The sequence below is a fragment of the Salmo salar genome, chromosome 02, assembly GCF_965601325.2.
Source record: "Salmo salar chromosome 02, fSalSal1, whole genome shotgun sequence".
Classification (NCBI taxonomy): Eukaryota; Metazoa; Chordata; class Actinopteri; order Salmoniformes; family Salmonidae; genus Salmo; species Salmo salar.
The window spans coordinates 2,620,102-2,647,097 of NC_138292.1; the positions used below are offsets into that span (position 1 = coordinate 2,620,102).

The 26,996-nt window shown below is 46.9% G+C and overlaps 2 protein-coding genes across 3 annotated transcripts in view; one reads left to right on the plus strand and one right to left on the minus strand.

Annotated features, from left to right (window-relative positions):
• The window catches only part of LOC123727364 (dolichyl-diphosphooligosaccharide--protein glycosyltransferase subunit STT3B), an 88,155-nt gene extending 74,825 nt beyond the window's left edge, over positions 1 to 13,330 (plus strand). For both annotated transcript variants that reach the window (XM_082959007.1, XM_045696429.2), the window contains 6 exons: positions 41 to 228; positions 1,267 to 1,438; positions 2,141 to 2,314; positions 6,163 to 6,276; positions 8,351 to 8,557; positions 11,075 to 13,330. In XM_082959007.1, the coding sequence (XP_082815133.1) occupies positions 41 to 228; positions 1,267 to 1,438; positions 2,141 to 2,314; positions 6,163 to 6,276; positions 8,351 to 8,557; positions 11,075 to 11,158 (939 nt within the window). In that variant the 3' untranslated portion in view covers positions 11,159 to 13,330. The remainder of the gene's footprint in view (positions 1 to 40; positions 229 to 1,266; positions 1,439 to 2,140; positions 2,315 to 6,162; positions 6,277 to 8,350; positions 8,558 to 11,074) is intronic.
• The window catches only part of LOC106590999 (oxysterol-binding protein-related protein 10), a 133,099-nt gene continuing 118,009 nt past the window's right edge, over positions 11,907 to 26,996 (minus strand). Inside the window, exons 13-16 of the mRNA XM_082968530.1 lie at positions 24,801 to 24,987; positions 24,161 to 24,343; positions 18,578 to 18,731; positions 11,907 to 18,201 (exon numbers count right to left, since the gene is read on the minus strand). Coding sequence (XP_082824656.1) covers positions 18,157 to 18,201; positions 18,578 to 18,731; positions 24,161 to 24,343; positions 24,801 to 24,987 — 569 coding nt within the window. The 3' untranslated portion in view covers positions 11,907 to 18,156. The remainder of the gene's footprint in view (positions 18,202 to 18,577; positions 18,732 to 24,160; positions 24,344 to 24,800; positions 24,988 to 26,996) is intronic.

The window sequence follows — 26,996 nt, forward strand, 5'->3', positions numbered from 1 at the left end:
CATGTGTGACTTCTATGTGTGTTCCTGTCTCCCTCTGCAGGCAGGGAAGGTTCGTAAGCACGTCTCAGAGCAGGAGAAGACAGAGGAAGGTCTGGGACCCAACATTAAGAGTATCGTCACCATGTTGATGCTGATGCTGCTCATGATGTTCGCTGTCCACTGCACCTGGGTTACTAGTAACGCCTACTCCAGCCCTAGTGTTGTACTGGCCTCTTATAACAACGATGGGTAAGACCACACACACTGATCACTCTCTTCAGTTGATTAGTTTCCTCTGGAACTGTCGTTTCCTAATGTTTCTCTCTCTCTCGCTGTTTCTCTCTCTTGCTGTTTCTCTCTTGCTGTTTCTCTCTCTCTCTCTCTCTCTCTCTCTCTCTCGCTGTTTCTCTCTCTCTCTCACTGTTTCTCTCTCGCTGTTTCTCTCTCTCTCGCTGTTTCTCTCTCTCTCTCTCACTGTTTCTCTCTCGCTGTTTCTCTCTCTCGCTCTCTCTCTCTCTCGCTGTTTCTCTCTCTCTCTCACTGTTTCTCTCTCGCTGTTTCTCTCTCTCTCTCTCTCTCTCTCTCTCGCTGTTTCTCTCTCTCTCTCACTGTTTCTCTCTCGCTGTTTCTCTCTCTCTCTCGCTGTTTCTCTCTCTCTCTCACTGTTTCTCTCTCGCTGTTTCTCTCTCTCTCTCGCTGTTTCTCTCTCTCTCTCTCTCTCTCGCTGTTTCTCTCTCTCTCTCACTGTTTCTCTCTCACTGTTTCTCTCTCGCTGTTTCTCTCTCTCTCTCTCTCTTTCTCTCTCTCTCTCTCTGTCTCTCTCTCTCTCTCTGTCTCTCTCTCTCTCTTGCTGTTTCTGTCTCTCTTGCTGTGTCTCTCTCTCTCGCTGTTTCTCTCTCTCTCTCTCTCTCTCTCTCTCTCTCTCTGTCTCTCTCTCTCTCTGTCTCTCTCTCTCTCTCGCTGTTTCTGTCTCTCTTGCTGTTTCTCTCTCTCTCTCTCTCTCTCGCTGTTTCTCTCTCTCTCACTGTTTCTCTCTCACTGTTTCTCTCTCGCTGTTTCTCTCTCTCTCTGTCTCTCTCTCTCTCTCTGTCTCTCTCTCTCTCTTGCTGTTTCTCTCTCTGTCTTGCTGTTTCTCTCTCTCTCTCTCTCTCTCTCTCTCTCTCTCTCTCTCTCTCACCAAACCACAGAAGATAAGAAGCTTTATGGGATCGCTAGGAACTTGTAAACAATGACCCATTCCTTAAATGAGTTCTCTCTCTGTGTTTCTCTCCGCTCTTCTCTACCCAGGTCGAGGAATATTCTAGATGATTTCCGCGAGGCCTACTATTGGCTAAGGCAGAACACAGAGGAGCAGGCCAGAGTGATGTCGTGGTGGGACTATGGTTACCAGATAGCAGGGATGGCCAACCGGACCACGCTGGTGGACAACAACACCTGGAACAACAGTCATATAGCACTGGTAAAGACTCCTACCCTATTGTGATGGTGGAGTATGGAGGGAGCTGTTGTCACTTCTCAAGGGGATATGTTCTGTGGTGGACTGGGATGTTGTGTCTTCCATAGACTCCTGGTATGTCTGCTCCCAGACACAAGGACAGTGTGTTCTGGAACTGTTGTTTAAACAATATGATCAGTATTTATCACCTCTCACTATATAAAAGGGGACATGGAAACATTTATTCTTTGAGTTGTTCCCTGTGAAATCACAGAGAGAGAGATCTCCCCTGCAGCTGCTTGGATCCATCTCCCATCAATTATTGGATCTTGATCACACAGTCAATGAATGAATCAAACTTTATTTTAAAGTGCATTTCGTATTAGTCTCACAATCGATCAATCAATCAAAACAGTAAATGTATTAATTCATCTAAAATGTAATCAATTTCATGTCGGTCTTAAATCTCAACATAGTTTGAAGGAGGCAAGCAAAAGAAGAATGTGTCTCTGGCGCCACCATGTGGACATGTGCTATTCATCCTTTCTCTTTCTCTTCCTCTCTCTCTCTGTCACTCTCGCTCTCTCTCTCCCCCTCCTCTCTGTCTCTCTCTCCCTCCCCCTCCTCTCTCTCTCTCTCTCTCCCTCCCCCTCCTCTCTCTCTCTCTCTCTCTCCCTCCCCCTCCTCTCTCTCTTTCTCTCTGTCTCTCTCTCTCTGTGTGTTCAGGTGGGCAAGGCCATGTCGTCCAATGAGAGTGCAGCGTATGAGATCATGAGGGCTTTGGATGTGGACTACGTGCTTATTATTTTTGGAGGCGTGATTGGCTACTCTGGTGACGACATCAACAAGTTCCTGTGGATGGTGCGGATCGCAGAGGGAGAGCATCCCAAAGAGATCAGGGTGAGGAGGACTTTAGTGTAATGGTGGGGTGATGCTTCCACTGTTAGCTACAGAGGGAGAGCATCCCAAAGAGATCAGGGTGAGGAGAACTTTAGTGTAGTGGTGGGGTGATGCTTCCACTGTTAGCTACAGAGGGAGAGCATCCCAAAGAGATCAGGGTGAGAGACGGCAGCCTTTAACCCATCATGTTTTAAAAAAACACAAGTATTGGTGAGCTGTAACACCCACTGTGAGCTATAGAAGGATCGCAGGGTGAGGTGAGGTAAACTGAGCTATGGAAGGATCGCAGTGTGAGGTGAGGTAAACTGAGCTATGGAAGGATTGCAGGGTGAGGTAAACTGAGCTATGGAAGGATTGCAGGGTGAGGTAAACAGAGCTATGGAAGGATTGCAGGGTGAGGTAAACTGAGCTATGGAAGGATCGCAGGGTGAGGTAAACTGAGCTATGGAAGGATTGCAGGGTGAGGTAAACTGAGCTATGGAAGGATTGCAGGGTGAGGTAAACTGAGCTATGGAAGGATTGCAGGGTGAGGTAAACTGAGCTATGGAAGGATTGCAGGGTGAGGTAAACTGAGCTATGGAAGGATTGCAGGGTGAGGTAAACTGAGCTATGGAAGGATTGCAGGGTGAGGTAAACTGAGCTATGGAAGGATTGCAGGGTGAGGTAAACTGAGCTATAGAAGAATTGCAGGGTGAGGTGAGGTAAACTGAGCTATGGAAGAATTGCAGGGTGAGGTGAGGTAAACTGAGCTATGGAAGGATTGCAGGGTGAGGTAAACTGAGCTATGGAAGGATTGCAGGGTGAGGTAAACTGAGCTATGGAAGGATTGCAGGGTGAGGTAAACTGAGCTATGGAAGGATTGCAGGGTGAGGTAAACTGAGCTATGGAAGGATCGCAGGGTGAGGTGAGGTAAACTGAGCTATGGAAGGATTGCAGGGTGAGGTACACTGAGCTATGGAAGGATTGCAGGGTGAGGTGAGGTAAACTGAGCTATGGAAGGATCGCAGGGTGAGGTGAGGTAAACTGAGCTATGGAAGGATCGCAGGGTGAGGTGAGGTAAACTGAGCTATAGAAGGATTGCAGGGCAGGGTGAGGTAAACTGACCTATTGAAAGATCACAGGGTGAGATACACTGTGAGCTATATAAGGATCGCAGGGTGAAGTGAGGTAAACTGAGCTATGGAAGGATCGCAGGGTGAGGTGAGGTAAACTGAGCTATGGAAGGATCGCAGGGTGAGGTGAGGTCAACTGAGCTATGGAAGGATCACAGGGTGAGGTAAACTGAGCTATGGAAGGATCGCAGTGTGAGGTGAGGTAAACTGAGCTATGGAAGGATCGCAGTGTGAGGTGAGGTAAACTGAGCTATGGAAGGATCGCAGGGTGAGGTGAGGTCAACTGAGCTATGGAAGGATCACAGGGTGAGGTAAACTGAGCTATGGAAGGATCGCAGGGTGAGGTGAGGTAAACTGAGCTCGATAAGGATCGCAGGGTGAGGTAAACTGAGCTATGGAAGGATCGCAGGGTGAGGTGAACTGAGCTCTATAAGGATCGCTGGATGAGGTCAACTGAGCTATATAAGGATCGCAGGGTGAAGTGAGGTAAACTGACCTATTGAAGGATCACAGGGTGAGGTAAACTGACCTATTGAAGGATCGCAGGGTGAGGTAAACTGAGCTCTAGAAGGATCACAGGGTGAGGTAAACTGACCTATTGAAGGATCACAGGGTGAGGTAAACTGAGTTTTAAGAGGATCACAGGGTGAGGTAAACTGAGCTCTAGAAGGATCACAGGGTGAGGTAAACTGATCTCTAGAAGGATCACAGGGCAGGGTGAGGTAAACTGAGCTCTAGAAGGATTGCAGGGCAGGGTGAGGTGAGGTAAACTGAGCTCGAGAAGGATCACAGGGTGAGGTAAACTGACCTATTGAAGGATCACAGGGTGAGGTAAACTGAGTTTTAAGAGGATCACAGGGTGAGGTAAACTGAGCTCTAGAAGGATCACAGGGTGAGGTAAACTGATCTCTAGAAGGATCACAGGGCAGGGTGAGGTAAACTGAGCTCTAGAAGGATTGCAGGGCAGGGTGAGGTGAGGTAAACTGAGCTCGAGAAGGACTGCAGGGCAGGGTGAGGTAAACTGAGCTCTAGAAGGATCGCAGGGCAGGGTGAGGTAAACTGAGCTCTAGAAGGATCACAGGGCAGGGTGAGATAAACTGAGCTATAGAAGGATCACAGGGCAGGGTGAGGAAACTGAGCTCTAGAAGGATCGGTGGGGAGGGTGAGGTGAGGTTATACCAAATACTTGGAAAGTTGTCCACTTACATATGATGTGAAGTCAAAGAATATGATTCAAATGATATGGTTGTCTTCTTGTCAATAGCTTTGTCCTGATGTAGTGCATAAAGACTATGTTAAATACCAACAAATACATTGGTTAAAAACAGCATGAGTCTAAAGCGTTTCTGTACTCAGGATGAGAGGACTAAACTGTCTGTCTGTTCCCTCCTCAGGATGAGAGGACTAAACTGTCTGTCTGTCTGTTCCCTCCTCCGGATGAGAGGACTAAACTGTCTGTCTCTCCCCTCCTCAGGATGAGAGGACTAAACTGTCTGTCTGTTCCCTCCTCAGGATGAGAGGACTAAACTGTCTGTCTGTCTCTCCCCTCCTCAGGATGAGAGGACTAAACTGTCTGTCTGTTCCCTCCTCAGGATGAGAGGACTAAACTGTCTGTCTGTTCCCTCCTCAGGATGAGAGGACTAAACTGTCTGTCTGTTCCCTCCTCAGGATGAGAGGACTAAACTGTCTGTTCCCTCCTCAGGATGAGAGGACTAAACTGTCTGTCTGTTCCCTCCTCAGGATGAGAGGACTAAACTGTCTGTCTGTTCCCTCCTCCGGATGAGAGGACTAAACTGTCTGTCTGTTCCCTCCTCAGGATGAGAGGACTAAACTGTCTGTCTGTTGTTCCCTCCTCAGGATGAGAGGACTAAACTGTCTGTCTGTTCCCTCCTCAGGATGAGAGGACTAAACTGTCTGTCTGTTGTTCCCTCCTCAGGATGAGAGGACTAAACTGTCTGTCTGTCTCTCCCCTCCTCAGGATGAGAGTACTAAACTGTCTGTCTGTCTCTCCCCTCCTCAGGATGAGAGGACTAAACTGTCTGTCTGTTCCCTCCTCAGGATGAGAGGACTAAACTGTCTGTCTGTCTGTTCCCTCCTCAGGATGAGAGGACTAAACTGTCTGTCTGTCTGTTCCCTCCTCAGGATGAGAGGACTAAACTGTCTGTCTGTTCCCTCCTCAGGATGAGAGGACTAAACTGTCTGTCTGTCTGTTCCCTCCTCAGGATGAGAGGACTAAACTGTCTGTCTGTCTGTTCCCTCCTCAGGATGAGAGGACTAAACTGTCTGTCTGTCTGCTCCCTCCTCAGGATGAGAGGACTAAACTGTCTGTCTGTTCCCTCCTCAGGATGAGAGGACTAAACTGTCTGTCTGTCTGTTCCCTCCTCAGGATGAGAGGACTAAACTGTCTGTCTGTTCCCTCCTCAGGATGAGAGGACTAAACTGTCTGTCTGTTCCCTCCTCAGGATGAGAGGACTAAACTGTCTGTCACTCCCCTCCTCAGGATGAGAGTACTAAACTGTCTGTCTGTCTGTCCCCTCCTCATGATGAGAGGACTAAACTGTCTGTCTGTTCCCTCCTCAGGATAAGAGGACTAAACTGTCTGTCTGTCTGTTCCCTCCTCAGGATGAGAGGACTAAACTGTCTGTCTGTTCCCTCCTCAGGATGAGAGTACTAAACTGTCTGTCTGTTCCCTCATCAGGATGAGAGGACTAAACTGTCTGTCTGTTCCCTCCTCAGGAGAGTGACTACTTCACCCCCCAGGGAGAGTTTAGGGTGGACAAAGCGGGGTCTCCCATCCTGCTCAACTGTCTGATGTATAAGATGTCATACTACCGCTTCGGAGAGATGCAGGTTAGAGATGTTCAACTCTGTGTGCACTTACAGACCGCCCCTAACTGGAGACCTCTGCCTGTAACTTGGACTGTGAACTAATGCATCCATGTACTGTCACTTCACAGGGATGTCAAGCCCTGACACAGCTCCTCTAGTTTACTTCACAGGGATGTCAAGCCCTGACACAGCTCCTCTAGTTTACTTCACAGGGATGTCAAGCCCTGACACAGCTCCTCTAGTTTACCTCACAGGGATGTCAAGCCCTTACAAAGCTCCTCTAGTTTACTTCACAGGGATGTCAAGCCCTGACACAGCTCCTCTAGTTTACTTCACAGGGATGTCAAGCCCTGACACAGCTCCTCTAGTTTACTTCACAGGGATGTCAAGCCCTGACAATGCTCCTCTAGTTTACTTCACAGGGATGTCAAGCCCTGACACAGCTCCTCTAGTTTACTTCACAGGGATGTCAAGCCCTGACACTTGTCCTCTAGTTTACTTCACAGGGATGTCAAGCCCTGACAAAGCTCCTCTAGTTTACTTCACAGGGATGTCAAGCCCTGACAAAGCTCCTCTAGTTTACTTCACAGGGATGTCAAGCCCTGACACAGCTCCTCTAGTTTACTTCACAGGGATGTCAAGCCCTGACACTTGTCCTCTAGTTTACTTCACAGGGATGTCAAGCCCTGACACCTCTCCTCTAGTTTACTTCACAGGGATGTCAAGCCCTGACAAAGCTCCTCTAGTTTACTTCACAGTGATGTCAAGCCCTGACACAGCTCCTCTAGTTTACTTCACAGGGATGTCAAGCCCTGACACAGCTCCTCTAGTTTACTTCACAGGGATGTCAAGCCCTGACACTTGTCCTCTAGTTTACTTCACAGGGATGTCAAGCCCTGACACAGCTCCTCTAGTTTACTTCACAGAGATGTCAAGCCCTGACACAGCTCCTCTAGTTTACTTCACAGGGATGACAAGCCCTGACACAGCTCTTCTAGTTTACTTCACAGGGATGTCAAGCCCTGACACTTGTCCTCTAGTTTACTTCACAGGGATGTCAAGCCCTGACACTTGTCCTCTAGTTTACTTCACAGGGATGTCAAGCCCTGACACAGCTCCTCTAGTTCACTTCACAGGGATGTCAAGCCCTGACACAGCTCCTCTAGTTTACTTCACAGGGATGTCAAGCCCTGACACAGCTCCTCTAGTTTACTTCACAGGGATGTCAAGCCCTGACACAGCTCCTCTAGTTTACTTCACAGGGATGTCAAGCCCTGACACAGCTCCTCTAGTTTACTTCACAGGGATGTCAAGCCCTGACACTTGTCCTCTAGTTTACTTCACAGGGATGTCAAGCCCTGACACAGCTCCTCTAGTTTACTTCACAGAGATGTCAAGCCCTGACATAGCTCCTCTAGTTTACTTCACAGGGATGACAAGCCCTGACACAGCTCTTCTAGTTTACTTCACAGGGATGTCAAGCCCTGACACTTGTCCTCTAGTTTACTTCACAGGGATGTCAAGCCCTGACACTTGTCCTCTAGTTTACTTCACAGGGATGTCAAGCCCTGACACAGCTCCTCTAGTTCACTTCACAGGGATGTCAAGCCCTGACACAGCTCCTCTAGTTTACTTCACAGGGATGTCAAGCCCTGACACAGCTCCTCTAGTTTACTTCACAGGGATGTCAAGCCCTGACACAGCTCCTCTAGTTTACTTCACAGGGATGTCAAGCCCTGACACAGCTCCTCTAGTTTACTTCACAGGGATGTCAAGCCCTGACACTTGTCCTCTAGTTTACTTCACAGGGATGTCAAGCCCTGACACTTGTCCTCTAGTTTACTTCACAGGGATGACAAGCCCTGACACAGCTCCTCTAGTTTACTTCACAGGGATGTCAAGCCCTGACACAGCTCCTCTAGTTTACTTCACAGGGATGTCAAGCCCTGACACAGCTCCTCTAGTTTACTTCACAGGGATGTCAAGCCCTGACACAGCTCCTCTAGTTTACTTCACAGTGATGTCAAGCCCTGACACTTGTCCTCTAGTTTACTGTCAAACACTGACTCCACCTGTCCGTCTCTCCTCTCCCCAGTTGGACTTCCGGACGCCGCCGGGTTTCGACCGGACGCGTAACGCTGAGATCGGTAACAAGGACATCGAGCTGAAACACCTGGAAGAGGCGTTCACCTCAGAACACTGGCTGGTCCGGATCTATAAGGTCAAGAAGGAGGAGAACAGGGACCCCCTGGAGCACAGCCCCCGCAGCAGCAGCAGCAGACAGAAGTACACTTCTAAAAAGGTACAGGAACATCCAGACTTCTCTCTTCTCAATTGGAGAGCGCTGGTGAATGATTCTGCTGTCCCTGTCCTGAATCTATTACCCCCTCCCTTCATCCTTGTCCCTGTCCTGAATCTATTACCCCTCCCTTCATCCTTGTCCCTGTCCAGAATCTATTACCCCTCCCTTCATCCTTGTCCCTGTCCTGAATCTATTACCCCTCCCTTCATCCTTGTCCCTGTCCTGAATCTATTACCCCTCCCTTCATCCTTGTCCCTGTCCTGAATCTATTACCCCTCCCTTCATCCTTGTCCCTGTCCTGAATCTATTACCCCTCCCTTCATCCTTGTCCCTGTCCTGAATCTATTACCCCTCCCTTCATCCTTGTCCCTGTCCTGAATCTATTACCCCTCCCTTCATCCTTGTCCCTGTCCTGAATCTATTACCCCTCCCTTCATCCTTGTCCCTGTCCTGAATCTATTACCCCTCCCTTCATCCTTGTCCCTGTCCTGAATCTATTACCCCTCCCTTCATCCTTGTCCCTGTCCTGAATCTATTCCCCTCCCTTCATCCTTGTCCCTGTCTGAATCTATTACCCATCCCTTCATCCTTGTCCCTGTCCTGAATCTATTACCCCTCCCTTCATCCTTGTCCCTGTCCTGAATCTATTACCCCTCCCTTCATCCTTGTCCCTGTCCTGAATCTATTATCCCTCCCTTCATCCTTGTCCCTGTCCTGAATCTATTACCCCCTCCCTTCATCCTTGTCCCTGTCCTGAATCTATTACCCCTCCCTTCATCCTTGTCCCTGTCCTGAATCTATTACCCCTCCCTTCATCCTTGTCCCTGTCCTGAATCTATTACCCCTCCCTTCATCCTTGTCCCTGTCCTGAATCTATTACCCCTCCCTTCATCCTTGTCCCTGTTCTGAATCTATTACCCCTCCCTTCATCCTTGTCCCTGTCCAGAATCTATTACCCCTCCCTTCATCCTTGTCCCTGTCCTGAATCTATTACCCCTCCCTTCATCCTTGGCCCTGTCCTGAATCTATTACCCCTCCCTTCATCCTTGTCCCTGTCCTGAATCTATTACCCCTCCCTTCATCCTTGTCCCTGTCCTGAATCTATTACCCCTCCCTTCATCCTTGTCCCTGTCCAGAATCTATTACCCCTCCTTTCATCCTTGTCCCTGTCCTGAATCTATTACCCCTCCCTTCATCCTTGTCCCTGTCCTGAATCTATTACCCCTCCCTTCATCCTTGTCCCTGTCCAGAATCTATTACCCCTCCCTTCATCCTTGTCCCTGTCCTGAATCTATTACCCCTCCCTTCATCCTTGTCCCTGTCCTGAATCTATTACCCATCCCTTCATCCTTGGCCCTGTCCTGAATCTATTACCCCTCCCTTCATCCTTGTCCCTGTCCTGAATCTATTACCCCTCCCTTCATCCTTGTCCCTGTCCAGAATCTATTACCCCTCCCTTCATCCTTGTCCCTGTCCTGAATCTATTACCCCTCCCTTCATCCTTGTCCCTGTCCTGAATCTATTACCCATCCCTTCATCCTTGGCCCTGTCCTGAATCTATTACCCCTCCCTTCATCCTTGTCCCTGTCCTGAATCTATTACCCATCCCTTCATCCTTGGCCCTGTCCTGAATCACCTATCCTAACCTCTTCATCCTTGCACCCTAGATCATGTTTATCCATCTAAAAGAATGTGACATTAATAATAAATTAGGCTAAAATTCCATCTAACCAATCAGAGTGCTAAATGCCTAGGGTTAACCTATCAGAGCGCTAGATGCCTAGGGTTAACTTATCAGAGTGCTAGATGCCTAGGGTTAACTTATCAGAGTGCTAGATGCCTAGGGTTAACTTATCAGAGTGCTAGATGCCTAGGGTTAACTTATCAGAGCGCTAGATGCCTAGGGTTAACTTATCAGAGCGCTAGATGCCTAGGGTTAACTTATCAGAGTGCTAAATGTCTAGGGTTAACTTATCAGAGTGCTAAACGTCTAGGGTTAACTTATCAGAGTGCTAAATGTCTAGGGTTAACTTATCAGAGTGCTAAATGTCTAGGGTTAACCTATCAGAGTGCTAAATGTCTAGGGTTAACTTATCAGAGTGCTAAATGTCTAGGGTTAACTTATCAGAGTGCTAAATGTCTAGGGTTAACCTATCAGAGTGCTAAATGTCTAGGGTTAACCTATCAGAGTGCTAAATGTCTAGGGTTAACCTATCAGAGTGCTAAATGTCTAGGGTTAACTTATCAGAGTGCTAAATGTCTAGGGTTAACCTATCAGAGTGCTAAATGTCTAGGGTTAACCTATCAGAGTGCTAAATGTCTAGGGTTAACCTATCAGAGTGCTAAATGTCTAGGGTTAACCTATCAGAGTGCTAAATGTCTAGGGTTAACCTATCAGAGTGCTAAATGTCTAGGGTTAACCTATCAGAGTGCTAAATGTCTAGGGTTAGAGGGCTATAGGTTTTCTGGACTGATCTACTGTGTCATCTAAATGTTATTATGATTTCATTTCTTCAGACAGCGAAGAGGAAGCGTGGTCATGTGAAGAACAAACTTGCCCTCAAGAAAGGCAAGAAACTGAACAACAAAAAATCAGTTTAACCATAAAAAAACGACCTCAAAGGCGCCACGAGAGAGAGAGAGAGAGAGAGAGAGAGAGAGAGAGAGAGAGAGAGAGAGAGAGAGAGAGGTGTACAAATCATTCAAAACGCAAACAAGCAAGTAATCCACCAATCAAGCAGAAGAATAACGAACACCAACCAACCAACCAACGGTCTGGAGAGACCTGTTACCTGGACGACCAGGTCTATGATGATCATCGTGGTTACTGGAGGTTCTATGATAACCCTTCTGTTGACCTCTGTTGGGGGTGTCGTCTACTTCCGATGACCTCCCTCTGTCGGTTCGCTTTTAACCTGAAGAACTGAACTTTGACCTATTGACCTTTCGACGACCTTAGAATTGTTTTTATTTTATTTTTTTGTACTTGAATATTGTTGTGAGGAGAGGAGGAGAGGAGAGGAGGGGAGGAGAGGAGGGGAGGCGAGAGGGGAGGCGAGAGGGGAGGAGAGAGGGGAGGAGGGGAGGAGAGAGGGGAGGAGAGGAGGAGAGAGGAGGAGAGAGGAGAGGAGAGGAGAGGAGAGGAGAGGAGAGGAGAGGAGAGGAGAGGAGAGGAGAGGAGACATTGTAAAGTTACACCACTCCAGGGCATGACAGGCAGAGGATACATTCCAAATGGAGAAAAAAAAGTCTGTGTGATTCAAATTGGCACGTTATTGCCTATATAGGGCACTACTTTTGAACAGGACCCATAGGGAATAGGGTGCCATTTGAGTCACACAAAAAACAATTATGGGGGAAAAACTAACTAACAAAACAACTACACTAATATCAAAATCATTCAAATCTAAACTGACTTGGAATCAGTCAGTGGCACCAAAGACATTCTGTACTATTTCAGGGTGTGAACTAAACTAGTTACCTTTATAAAAACACATGAAAGAGGAGTTTTGAGAGGAGTTTTGATGTAATGTGGAGTCAGACGGTTTAGTTCCTGGTGCATGATCAGTTATTGTTTGGTAGCTACCACCCATCTGTCTCAATTGATTTGGTCTCATGTTCGACCTGGTGTCGATCTATCACACTATGGCCATGTCAAATAAACACTTCGTTTTTTTAATCCCACTAAATTTCCTGTAACAATCAATCAAATGTATTCATAAAGCCCTTCTTACATCAGCTGATGTCACAAAGTGCTGTACAGAAACCCAGCCTAAAACCCCCAAACAGCAAGCAATGCAGGTGTAGAAGCACGGTGGCTAGGAAAAACTCCCTAGAAAGGCCAGAACCTAGGAAGAAACCTGGAGAGGAACCAGGCTATGAGGGTAACAATACATCTTGTAGTTCTTGGAGAATAGAAATACAACAAGGACTTGATGATACGTTAGATGTAGTTTGTTATTTTTAATTTCCTTATGAGATTGTCTGGGCTTAGATGCTCTTAGTACGGCTGAAACATCTGTTCTTCTAGGTGTTTGAACAAGCTGCACTGAAACAGCCTAAAATGCTAAGATTGTCCATTTTGTCCTGATGCACTTTAGCCACAACGGTACTTCTCCTTGTCCTATAGCCACCCTTCTGTTTTTAAAGGTAACAAGTAGAATGCATTCTCTGGTACATAAGTGGTTCTTTTCAGGAATTTACCTCTATGGTTTAACTACACTCACGTCTAATCTAATCCAGTCCCTCAAAGTGTAATCCCCCTGCAATCCCTTGGTCTTTATTTGTCATGATGACTGGTCAGTTTTGACCAGTCATCTACAGTATATAGTGGTTCTGGTTTTCACCCTGCTTGTGTTTCCGTTCAGGTAGAACCTTACGCTCAGTCTGTGTAAAAAAGAGATGACTGTATTGGCCTTAACAGCTTACCATGAGAAACCCATATCAACGTGTCAAGACTCTGTCACAAAGAGCGCTCTATTCCCTATGTAGTGCACTACCTTTTGACCAGAATTTTATGGGCCCTGGTCAAAAGTAGGGTACTAAATAGGGAATAGGGTGCTATTTTGGATGCAGCCTCTCTCTAGGGTATTTATTACATGAACGATGGAGGCTAATGGAGAAAAAGTAGCGTCCTATTAGGAATGAAATGCAGAAACGGTAGACTTTTTTTCTTAATATAAACAGTTTATTCCATCAATTGTAATGACATGGATGCTGGTGGGGTGTGAGAATGAAAGATACCTTTTTTTGAATTAAAGAGGATGCATTAAATTGGCTCTGTGTGTTGTTTTGTCAAAACTCTTCCTCTCGATCCCAACACAGCTTTTTGTCTTGTCACGGAAGATTCCAAATGTACTTGTGTGTGTCTGTTAAGATCCACTAGATGGCAGCACTCACCGCCAGTTAGTGTCAGTTAACTGTAGAGATATTTTACAACATGTCTGCATGAGATTCAGTACTAGAATCAGTTATATTCTTGAGACCTGAGAAGAGCTACTTTCATTTGTGTTTTCTACCGACCTCTCAACATCTCTCCTCAAACCCAGTCGTCAGTAGTCCCAAATCCAAATGTAATATCATTCTCTGGTTCACTATTGTTTCACTTAACTGAGACAATAGTGAACGAGAGAGATAGTATTCACGGTGGTTTCCAGGCTAAATCCCCATCCCACACCACAGACAGCCTGCCAACAACAGAACAACAACAGATGGTGATGAGATATTTATTCATCAAATACATGGTAGACATGGTAAGCCCTGCCCCTGGCTGTCCCATGTCTTAGACTACTTTCTAAGTCAAGTGTTGCATAGGTTCTACACAGGTGATTCTACATCCCAAATGGCATCCTATTCCCTACATAGTGCACTACTTTAGACCAGGGCTGGCATCCTATTCCCTACATAGTGCACTACTTTAGACCAGGCCTGGCACCCTATTCCCTACATAGTGCACTACTTTAGACCAGAGCCCTGTGGGGAATAGGGAGCCATTTGGGACACACCCAAAGTGTTTTGGTCAAAGCTCAGTGACTGATCACGTACGCAGTGTTACACTTCACATTCATACTCAAAAAGTGACTGATCTCATACTGAGAGGACAGAGGAGTTAAGAGCTGTTCACACCACTCAGCCAAACTGAACTGGTTCCACAGAGGAGTTAAGAGCTGTTCACACCACTCAGCCAAACTGGACTGGACTGGTTCCACAGAGGAGTTAAGAGCTGTTCACACCACTCAGCCAAACTGGACTGGACTGGTTCCACATCTACTATAGTTGCTGGAAAGAACCATGTGAAAGGAAAGTGAATTCAGCAGGTTGGTTCTGCTTGGCACGATAGTGTGAAAAGGTTCATAGATTCTCAACATACCCATATTACTGATAAAATGACCTCTATAGCTCTTACTGCCATGCTCCTGTCTACAAAGAGTACATGCTAAGTGGGATCCTTGGGACGTCCAACTCTGACGTCACCTCATTGAAGTTCAAATGTAAAACGATTAAAGAAAAATCGCCACCCAAAACCCATCTTTTGGTATTTGTTTCATTAGTCCATTGTTGACATAGTCCCAAAATGTTTTATTTGTCAGCAAGTTTTCAAGAGACAGAAATCATCCCTGTATGATAAATTGTGCATCCTATGATGCTGCTTAAATGGGTAGGTTCATCCCAAGGATCCCAGTTAGCATCTATTGTCTACAAAGTGTATGACAGTGCTTCTCAGTCAGTTTAAATGAGGCAGGACAAAATGCCTCCTTCATTTCATTCACAGTCATCTCCATTATATGATCACAACAAAAACTGCATGAAGATTCTGTTGAAGGAGAATTTAGGAATTATATTCAGACTTGAGTTACCTAACCAATGAACGTTGTAATTTCTACTGACACATAGGAGACAGATTGTTAGTAGAGGGACCAGCCGTCGTGATGGATGAGTCTCTCCTGGTGTTGTTAGGTGAAGACATGTCGTTAGCATCGCTGCTACAATACATGTTGTAATTAAGACAAAACATGTCAGGGAAAGGACCAGTATTGGAGCAGCTCTCCTCTCCTGTTTGTTATGTAAGATCTGACCTCGTCCACCCCCAGGCTCATCACTACAGAGAAAGAGATGGTTGGCGACAAGACAGACTATGGGGCTAGATTGATTTAATACGAGCCGCTGAAGATCCACAATATAGCCCGATTGAAATGGAAAGATAACTTCATATGGAGTTGACATACGCAGCGTTTACCGTGAACGCAGTATCCGCTAACGCAGGAAACATTGCCTTTAAATTTACATCACGTTATAGCGCTGTCCTTCCGCGGCCCGGATTGAATCTAATCCTGGGATCACAGAATCTTGAAAACAGGAGAAGAAATATCAGATGTGGATTAAATAAATCAAGGATCAATATATCTACTCCTGGATATGGTTGGATTCGTACCTCCAGGATACGGTTGGATTTGTACCTCCTGGATACGGTTGGATTTGTACCTCCAGGATACGGTTGGATTTGTACCTCCTGGATACGGTTGGATTTGTACCTCCTGGATACGGTTGGATTTGTACCTCCTGGATACGGTTGGATTTGTACCTCCTGGATACGGTTGGATTTGTACCTCATGGATACGGTTGGATTTATTCCTCCGGAATACAGTTGGATTTATACCTCCTGGATATGGTTGTTTTTGTACAGTACCTCCCAAATGGCACCCTAGTCCCTATGTAATGCACTACTTTTGACCAGGGCCTGGTCCAAAGTAAGGGTACTGTGTGGGGAATATTTGGGAGGCAGCCAAGCCACATTCAGTACACTGTACTACTGTGGTGAAGGCCGTATAGTGGAGGTAGTCTACCTTTCTCTCTGACCTTCACTATCTCTTCAAGGTCAGGCCATAAATTACACCCTATAAAGATCTCTTCAAGGTTAGACCATAAATTAGACACTATAAAGATCTCTTCAAGGTTCAGCCATATAAAGATCTCTTCAAGGTTCAGCCATATAAAGATCTCTTCAAGGTTAGACCATAAATTAGACCCAATAAAGATCTCTTCAAGGTTAGACCATAAATTAGACCCTATAAAGATCTCTTCAAGGTTCAGCCATATAAAGATCTCTTCAAGGTTAGACCATAAATTAGACCCTAGAAAGATTTCTTCAAGGTTAGGCCATAAATTAGGCCCTATAAAGATCTCTTCAAGGTTAGGCCATAAATTAGACCCTATAGAGATCTCTTCAAGGTTCAGCCATATAAAGATCTCTTCAAGGTTCAGCCATATAAAGATCCCTTCAAGGTTCTGCCATATAAAGATCTCTTCAAAGGCCATAAATTAGGCCCTGTAAAGATCTTTTCAAGGTTAGACTGAATAAAGATCTCTTCAAGGTTCAGCCATATAAAGATCTCTTCAAGGTTCAGCCATATAAAGATCACTTCAAGGTTAGACCGAATAAAGATCTCTTCAAGGTTCAGCCATATAAAGATCACTTCAAGGTTAAACCATAAATTAGGCCCTATAAAGATCTCTTCAAGGTTAGGCCATAAATTAGACCCTATAAAGATCTCTTCAATGTTCGGCCATATAAAGATCTCTTCAAGGTTAGACCGAATAAAGATCTCTTCAAGGTTCAGCCAAATAAAGATCTCTTCAAGGTTCAGCCATTTAAAGATCTCTTCAAGGTTCAGCCATATAAAGATCTCTTCAAGGTTCAGCCATATAAAGATCTCTTCAAGGTTAGACCGAATAAAGATCTCTTCAAGGTTCAGCCATATAAAGATCACTTCAAGGTTAAACCATAAATTAGGCCCTATAAAGATCTCTTCAAGGTTAGGCCATAAATTAGACCCTATAAAGATCTCTTCAAGGTTCGGCCATATAAAGATCTCTTCAAGGTTAGACCGAATAAAGATCTCTTCAAGGCTCAGCCATATAAAGATCTTTTCAAGGTTAGACCGAATAAAGATCTCTTCAAGGTTCGGCCAAATAAAGATCTCTTCAAGGTTCAGCCATATAAAGATCTCTTCAAGGTTCAGCCATATAAAGATCTCTTCAAGGTTAGACCGAATAAAGATCTCTTCAAGGTTCATCCATATAAAGGACAAACAGACTGGAGCCCCGGGCTACTTCCTGGTTCCAATCACTACAACGTTAGTGTGTGAATACTGAGAGTGCTGGTGTGGGCTGGAGAAATGGCTTTGACTTTGACATTATAGCAGTGTTCACCTCTGATTACATTCTCCATTGTGGGCTGCTGGAACGGCTGAAGAAAACGCTGTTCTCTATACTGGGTTATTGTGTTATGAACAGTGTCCAAGTCAAGTGTGACAAACACATACCGCTACGTATATACTGGACGGCATACAACAGAAGGGCTGAAGGAAGACTCTTCACTAATCAGTGTGTATGGTGTTGTGTGTTATTATGAACAAATCATAGATCCTTGGATCTTACATACATCATACAGTGGAAGGACAGCCCCTCCTGTGGCCTATTGGGTAATAACAGTGGAGACAGCTACAGTAGGCTACAGTACCTGTGCAAACAAATGAAAAGTGAAGGAAGAAGGAAGAAGCATGTGAATATTATCTATTCTTCTGCTATTTGGATTCTACTGTATATCAAAAAGCTACAGAATTGTTCAGCTCTCTTTGACCACCAACGATCACGCTCATCTTCTGTCCCTCCCAACCTCTTCCTGGTTCGACCTGGTCCGTCTCCTAAATGGCCGCCCAGTTTCCTGGATCGTTTGGAGCAGGTCAGCTTCTGACAGGAAACTCAGTGAGCTTGCTGTCTGACTGTAGTTCCCGTCCCTCTGATAGTCTTTGGCACCTCTCATTCTTATTGAATGACTGAGATACAAGCTCCTCATCCAAGACAGTCCTTAGGCAAATCTGAAATAGCACCCTATTCCCTATATAGTGCACTCCTTCTGCAGTTGTCCACTATATAGAGAATAGGGTTCCATTTTGAACACAGCCCCTTGTGTATTTGGTCTATTCTCTAGCGGCCTGGCTAGCTGGTCCCCGTGTGTTGCAATGACCACCAGCGGGCTGCTCGCTGTGCTGTGATTGGTAGCTGGTATGTTGCCCGTCCCCCCGAGGCCCCTCCCCTCGTCAGTGGGTCTTCCACAAGGGGTTGTGATACACCCAGCCCTCGCCCTGGGGAGAGCAGAGCACGACAGCAGACAGACAGACAGACAGACAGACAGACAGACAGACAGACAGACAGACAGACAGACAGACAGACAGACAGACAGACAGACAGACAGAGAGAGAGACAGAGACCGAGAGAGAACGAGAGAGAGAGCGAGAGAGAGCGAGAACAAGAGCGAGAGAGAGTGAGTGTGAGAGAGAGCGAGAGAGAGAGAGAGTGTGTGAGAGAGAGAGAGCGAGAGAGAGAGAGAGAGCAAAGGGAAACATGTTTAGTACTGGCTTTTTAAAATCATTTTGACTGTGAACATACATTAAAGACAAGACCAGGGAAGCTGACTCAAAGTTTGAGGTAAAGTTAACAGTTTATGTCCTAGTTCCTCACCTCCTTGATGAAGTACTTGGGTTTCCAGTGTGTGTTGGAGGCAGCTCTCTGTCGGCCCTCTGCTCTCTGCCTCTCCTCCAGACAGTGTTTGTGCTCTGTAGCAGAGTCAATGTTTCCTGACCTGAGAGCTGAGGTAACATGCTGCCACAGACGCCTGTAGAGGGACACTTTACCATTATTACTGATCTCAGAGCTGAGGTAACATGCTGCCACAGACGCCTGTAGAGGGACACTTTACCATTATTACTGATCTCAGAGCTGAGGTAACATGCTGCCACAGACGCCTGTAGAGGGACACTACCATTATTACTGATCTCAGAGCTGAGGTAACATGCTGCCACAGACGCCTGTAGAGGGACAGTTAGCCCTTCCTCTACTTACAGGCCAGACTGTACCATTCCCAGTTAACCCTTCCTCCACTTACAGGCCAGACTGTACCATCTCCAGTTAACCCTTCCTCCACTTACAGGCCAGACTGTACCATCTCCAGTTAACCCTTCCTCCACTTACAGGCCAGACTGTACCATTCCCAGTTAACCCTTCCTCCACTTACAGGCCAGACTGTACCATTCCCAGTTAACCCTTCCTCCACTTACAGGCCAGACTGTACCATTCCCAGTTAACCCTTCCTCCACTTACAGGCCAGACTGTACCATCTCCAGTTAACCCTTCCTCCACTTACAGGCCAGACTGTACCATCTCCCAGTTAACCCTTCCTCCACTTACAGGCCAGACTGTACCATTCCCAGTTAACCCTTCCTCCACTTACAGGCCAGACTGTACCATCTCCAGTTAACCCTTCCTCCACTTACAGGCCAGACTGTACCATCTCCAGTTAACCCTTCCTCCACTTACAGGCCAGACTGTACCATCTCCAGTTAACCCTTCCTCCACTTACAGGCCAGACTGTACCATCCCCAGTTAACCCTTCCTCCACTTACAGGCCAGACTGTACCATCTCCCAGTTAACCCTTCCTCCACTTACAGGACAGACTGTACCATCTCCCAGTTAACCCTTCCTCCACTTACAGGCCAGACTGTACCATCTCCAGTTAACCCTTCCTCCACTTACAGGCCAGACTGTACCATCTCCCAGTTAACCCTTCCTCCACTTACAGGTCAGACTGTACCATCTCCAGTTAACCCTTCCTCCACTTACAGGCCAGACTGTACTAACCAAGTATCAGATCAAATTAAGGCTGTGGCATGGTGTGTGAGACTAGCAGTGTATTAAAGCTGAGGATGTGTGTGTGTGTGTGTGTGTGTGTGTGTGTGTGTGTGTGTGTGTGTGTGTGTGTGTGTGTGTGTGTGTGTGTGTGTGTGTGTGTGTGTGTGTGTGTGTGTGTGTGTGTGTGTGTGTGTGTGTGTGTGTGTGTGTGTGTGTGTGTGTGTGTGAGAGAGTTGAGTGAGGACATTGTGGTAAGTTACAGGAACGTTCTCAGAGAAGTGTGTCATCTCCTCTGTCTGGAGCATTAGGAACAGTCAGATCTCTCTCTCTCTCTCTCTCTCTCTCACACACACACACACACACACACCCACACACACACACACACACACACACACACACACACACACACACACACACACACACACACACACACACACACACACACACACACACACACACACACACACACACCTTTAATGCTCTCTTTGTATTGTGAGGTCAGGACTGACAGACAGAGAGGTTGTATTGTGAGGTCAGGACAGACAGACAGACAGACAGACAGACAGACAGACAGACAGACAGACAGACAGACAGACAGACAGACAGACAGACAGACAGACAGACAGACAGACAGACAGACAGACAGACAGACAGACAGACAGACAGACAGACAGACAGACAGACAGAGAGGTTGTATTGTGAGGACAGGACTGATAGACAGAGAGGTTGTATTGTGAGGTCAGGACTGACAGACAGACAGACAGACAGACAGACAGACAGACAGACAGACAGACAGACAGACAGACAGACAGACAGACAGACAGACAGACAGACAGACAGACAGACAGGTTGTATTGTGAGGACAGGACAGACAGACAGAGAGGTTGTATTGTGAGGACAGGACAGACAGACAGAGAGGTTGTATTGTGAGGACAGGACAGACAGACAGAGAGGTTGTATTGTGAGGACAGGACAGACAGACAGAGAGGTTGTATTGTGAGGACAGGACAGACAGACAGAGAGGTTGTATTGTGAGGACAGGACAGACAGACAGAGAGGTTGTATTGTGAGGACAGGACAGACAGACAGAGAGGTTGTATTGTGAGGACAGGACAGACAGACAGAGAGGTTGTATTGTGAGGACAGGACAGACAGACAGAAAGGTTGTATTGTGAGGACAGGACAGACAGACAGAAAGGTTGTATTGTGAGGACAGGACAGACAGACAGAAAGGTTGTATTGTGAGGACAGGACTGATAGACAGAGAGGTTGTATTGTGAGGACAGGACTGATAGACAGAGAGGTCCTGAATGATTGAAGCCTAGTGGTTAGAGCGTTGGACTAGTAACTGAAAGGTTGCAAGTTCAAATCCCCGAGCTGACAAGGTACAAATCTGTTGTTCTGCCCCTGAACAAGGCAGTTAACCCACTGTTCCTAGGCCGTCATCGTAAATAAGAATTTGTTCTTAAAACCTCTTGAGGATACCGTAGGATAGGGGGCGCCACAGCGCATTTTGAAAAAAAATTGTTCCCATTTTCAACGGCCTACTAATCAAACTCAGAAGATAGGGCATGCATATACTTATTATATATGGATAGAAAACACTCTAAAGTTTCTAAAACTGTTTGAATGGTGTCTGTGAGTATAACAGAACTCAAATGGCAGTCAAAACCCCGAGACCGATTGAAACAGGAAGTGGAATTCTGAATTGTGGACTTGACTTCTCATCTTTCCTTATTAATCACACCGTTAACCATGGTTCAGTGAGCACTTCCTATTGCTTCCACTAGATGTCGCCAGTCCTTTCACAGTGGTTTGAGCCTTATAGAGTCAAAACTCAGTGAATGACACGAGTTTGAAATTGGTCACAGGGGATGGGCCATCACCATTATGACGCCGGCGGCCATGTCTGCCCCCACCTTTGGATACGGTTTTAAAGGCCATGACATCATCCCCCTCGAATCTTATTGGCTCTCTTGGTGTTAGAGGCCCTGAAGATTTATTTTATACAACGTTTGACATGTTTGAACGAACCTACATGCGCGAGCATTGCTTTCATTCTGAACTTCAGAGCTGCGCTTCGAGAGAGCCATAGGACGCGCTACCAACATCAGGCTAATGGAACGTGAAGTATGGACTTTTTGACCGAAAATACATCTGTTGTGGACCTGGGATGCTTTCTGATGAAGACAACTAAAGGTAGGCGATTATTGACAATATTATAGAAGATAAGACGTGACATGAGATTCTTTCCAAGATGGCGCCGAGCTCTGTATATTAGCTAATTTTCTGAGTATCGCATCTCCTTTTATCGCAAAGTGTGATTACCCAGTAAAGTTAATTTAAAATCTGGTATGACGGGTGTTCTCAAGAGATATTCATCTATAAATGTTAGATTGACAATATACATTTAAAAAATCGTTATAGTATAGTAATTTAGGCAAATGCAGCATTGTTTACCGGGACGCTTTTGAGGGGAAATAATGAAGTCAACGTCAGACAGAGATGTAAAATGCTGTTTTTATATATAAATATGACCTTTATTGAACAAAAGAATGCATGCATTGTATAACATGATGTCCTAGGGGTGCCATCTGATGAAGTTTGTAAAAGGTTAGTGCTGCATTTAGCTGTTTTTCGATTATATGTGATGCAAGTGGTTGGTCGGAAAATGGCTATGAAGCTGCTTTTTACGATGGACTCATCTAATATAATCTAATGATTTGCTTTTCCTGTAAAACCTTTTTGAAATCGGACGACGTGGGTCGATTCAGGAGAGGTGTATCTATAAAAAAAAAATATATATATTATTATTATTTTTTTTTAATTATGATATTTTTTTAATGCTAATTGGCGATATGATTTTTCGCTGGATTTTGATCCCGCTAACGGGATCAGACGCTGAAGAGGTTTTAACTGACCTGCCTAGTTAAATAAAGGTAAAATTAAAAACCCTCGACCCCCCAAAGAGAGACATTGTGGTGGGTGGTTTTGATGTGGGGTCTGGGTATAATTATAAAACAGAGTCCTGGCTGGTTTCTCTATTGGTCGTATCTCCCTCCTTCCCTCCCTCCCTCCCTCCCTCCCCCCTCCCTCCCTCCCTCCCTCCCTCCCTCACCGTGATTCATAGTGTCCCTGTTTGTCCATGGGGCGTATCTCCCTCCCTCCCTCCCTCCTCACCGTGATTCATAGTGTCCCTGTTTGTCCATGGGGCGTATCTCCCTCCCTCCCTCACCGTGATTCATAGTGTCCCTGTTTGTCCATGGGGCGTATCTCCCTCCCTCCCTCCCTCCTCACCGTGATTCATAGTGTCCCTGTTTGTCCATGGGGCGTATCTCCCTCCCTCCCTCCCTCCCTCACCGTGATTCATAGTGTCCCTGTTTGTCCATGGGGCGTATCTCCCTCCCTCCCTCCCTCCTCACCGTGATTCATAGTGTCCCTGTTTGTCCATGGGGCGTATCTCCCTCCCTCCCTCCCTCCCTCACCGTGATTCATAGTGTCCCTGTTTGTCCATGGGGCGTATCTCCCTCCCTCCCTCCCTCCCTCCCTCCCTCCCTCCCTCCCTCCCTCCCTCCCTCCCCCCTCCCTCCCTCCTCACCGTGATTCATAGTGTCCCTGTTTGTCCATGGGGCGTATCTCCCTCCCTCCCTCCCTCCCTCCCTCCCTCCTCCCTCCCTCCCTCCCTCCCTCCCTCCCTCCTCACCGTGATTCATAGTGTCCCTGTTTGTCCATGGGGCGTATCTCCCTCCCTCCCTCCCTCCCTCCCTCACCGTGATTCATAGTGTCCCTGTTTGTCCATGGGGCGTATCTCCCTCCCTCCCTCCTCCCTCCCTCCCTCCCTCACCGTGATTCATAGTGTCCCTGTTTGTCCATGGGGCGTATCTCCCTCCCTCCCTCCCTCCCTCCCTCCCTCACCGTGATTCATAGTGTCCCTGTTTGTCCATGGGGCGTATCTCCTCCTCCCTCCCTCCCTCCCTCCCTCCCTCCCTCCCTCCCTCCCTCCCTCCCTCCCTCCCTCACCGTGATTCATAGTGTCCCTGTTTGTCCATGGGGCGTATCTCCCTCCCTCCCTCCCTCCTCACCGTGATTCATAGTGTCCCTGTTTGTCCATGGGGCGTATCTCCCTCCCTCCCTCCCTCCCTCCTCACCGTGATTCATAGTGTCCCTGTTTGTCCATGGGGCGTATCTCCCTCCCTCCCTCCCTCCCTCCCTCCCTCCTCCCTCCCTCCCTCCCTCCTCACCGTGATTCATAGTGTCCCTGTTTGTCCATGGGGCGTATCTCCCTCCCTCCCTCCCTCCTCACCGTGATTCATAGTGTCCCTGTTTGTCCATGGGGCGTATCTCCCTCCCTCCCTCCTCACCGTGATTCATAGTGTCCCTGTTTGTCCATGGGGCGTATCTCCCTCCCTCCTCACCGTGATTCATAGTGTCCCTGTTTGTCCATGGGGCGTATCTTCTTCCTGATGACAGGCAGCTTGGAGGTGTTGATGACCTTGGTCTCCCCACTGCTGTAGGTGAACTCGAGGGTACCGTTCCATTCCCCTTGGGCCTTACACACTATGGTCCCCGTCGGGTTGTGCTTCACCTCCGCTGTCACTCTAACAGGAAGACAACACGGGGACAAAGGATGATGAGTATGATGTCATTAGGTCAGACACACACAGATAGGTGGACGCACACACACCGGCACCGTCTCAAACAGGGAGGGATAAAAACGACAGGGACCATCAAGATACCTTTTATACAACCTGTTTATGTTGTTATAAGGTCTCACACATGTAAACACACACATGTAAACCCTCCTTCCCTCCTTCACTCCTTCCTTCCCTCCCTCCCTCTCCCCCTCCCTCCTTCCTTCCTTCCTTACTTCCTTCCTTCCCTCCCTCCCTCCCTCCCTCCCTCCCTCCCTCCCTCCCTCCCTCCCTCCCTCCCTCCCTCCCTCCCTCCCTCCCTCCCTCCCTCCCTCCCTCCTTCTTCCTTCCTTCCTTCCTTCCTTCCTTCCTTCCTTCCTTCCTTCCTTCCTTCCTTCCCTCCCTCCCTCCCTCCCAGACCTACCTGTGTATCTTCCCTCCATAGAAGGGTTTAGTATGGAAGGTAACGGTGGCAGAGTATCCACTCTTGGCACAACTGATGGTGACTTTCCCTCCCAGCTCCACCCAAGGTACGGTAAGGATGGAGCGGGCGTAGGCACAGGGCAGAGTGAACACATACTCCTCATCATGCTCCAACAGACGTAGAACACCTGGAGGAGAGAGACGAGGGAAAGAGAGAGGGAGGGAGAGAGAGAGAGAGGAGGGAGAGAGAGAGAGAGAGAGAGAGAGAGAGGAGGGAGAGATGGAGGGAGAGAGAGAGAGGAGGGAGAGAGAGATCATAAAGGGAGGGAGGGAGAGAGAGAGAGAGGAGGGAGAGAGAGAGGAGGGAGAGAGAGAGACAATAAAGGGGGGGAGGGAGGGAGAGAGAGATAACAAAGGGAGGGAGGGAGGGAGAGAGAGGAGGGAGAGAGAGAGAGATAATAAAGGGAGGGAGGGAGAGAGAGAGAGAGGAGGGAGAGAGAGAGGAGGGAAAGAGAGATAATAAAGGGAGGGAGGGAGAGAGAGAGGGAGAGCGAGAGAGAGGAGGGAAAGAGAGAGAGAGAGAGATATAAAGGGAAGTACAGAGAAAGAGAGGAGGGAACCACGTAAATAGAAGAAATGCCCACAGATTCGACCACAGAGCCCTCACCTACAGAGAGATGGACCTGGAGAAGAGTCCCCACAGAGCCCTCACCTACAGAGAGATGGACCTGGAGAAGAGTCCCCTAAGCAAGCTGGTCCTGGGGCTCTGTTCACAAACACACCCCACAGAGCCCTCACCTACAGAGAGATGAACCTGGAGAAGAGTCCCCTAAGCAAGCTGGTCCTGGGGCTCTGTTCACAAACACACCCCACAGAGCCCTCACCTACAGAGAGATGAACCTGGAGAAGAGTCCCCTAAGCAAGCTGGTCCTGGGGCTCTGTTCACAAACACAAACAGACCCCACAGAGCCCCAGGACAGCAACACCATTAGAACCAACCAAATCATGAGAAAACAAAAAGATAATTACTTGACACATTGGAACGAATTAACCAAAAAACGAAGAAAATTGGAATGCTATCTGTCCCTAAACAGAGAGTACACAGTGGCAGAATACCTGACCACTGTGACTGACCCAAACTTAAGGAAAGCTTTGACCATGTACAGACTCAGCGAGCATAGCTATTGAGAAAGGCCGCCGTAGGCAGACCTGGCTCTCAAGAGAAGACAGGCTATGTGCACACTGCCCACAACATGAGGTGGAAACTGAGCTGCACTTCCTAACCTCCTGCCAAAGGTAGGACCATATTTGAGAGACATATTTCCTTCAGATTACACAGATCCACAAAGAATTGGAAAACAAAGTCAAACACTGATAAACTCCCATATCTGTTGTGACATCACAGCAGCAAGATACTGTCTGTGGCCCGTTGCCATGAGAACGGGACAACCAATGGAACACAAACAACCCGGTAAATACAACCTATATTTACCTGTTTATTTATCTTCATACTTCAACTTCTTGCACATTGTTACAACACTGTACATAGCCAATAATATAACATTTAAAATGTGTATATTCTTTTACATATTTTGTGCGTGTAATGTTTACTAATGTTTCCCTTGCTGATTTCCCTTTTATTTACTGCCTATTCCATTTGCTTAACATTACCAAAGCAGATGCCCCACAACAGCCCTTTGAATTGACATGAGAGAGAGAGAGGTCAGGGGTCAGTCAGAGAACACCTTGTGACTGCTGTGACATAGACTCATTTCAACCAGATGTTCCCAGCTTATGTTCTATTACCCCTTGTAACAGGACTGTACCCTAGTTAATACAGTAACAGTTACAGTAACAGGACTGTACCCTAGTTAATACAGTAACAGTTACAGTAACAGGACTGGATCCTAGTTAATACAGTAACAGTTACAGTAACAGGACTGTACCCTAGTTAATACAGTAACAGTTACAGTAACAGGACTTTACCCTAGTTAATACAGTAACAGTTACAGTAACAGGACTGGACCCTAGCTAATACAGTAACAGTTACAGTAACAGGACTGTACCCTAGTTAATACAGTAACAGTTACAGTAACAGGACTGTACCCTAGTTAATACAGTAACAGTTACAGTAACAGGACTGGACCCTAGCTAATACAGTAACAGTTACAGTAAAAGGACTGTACCCTAGTTAATA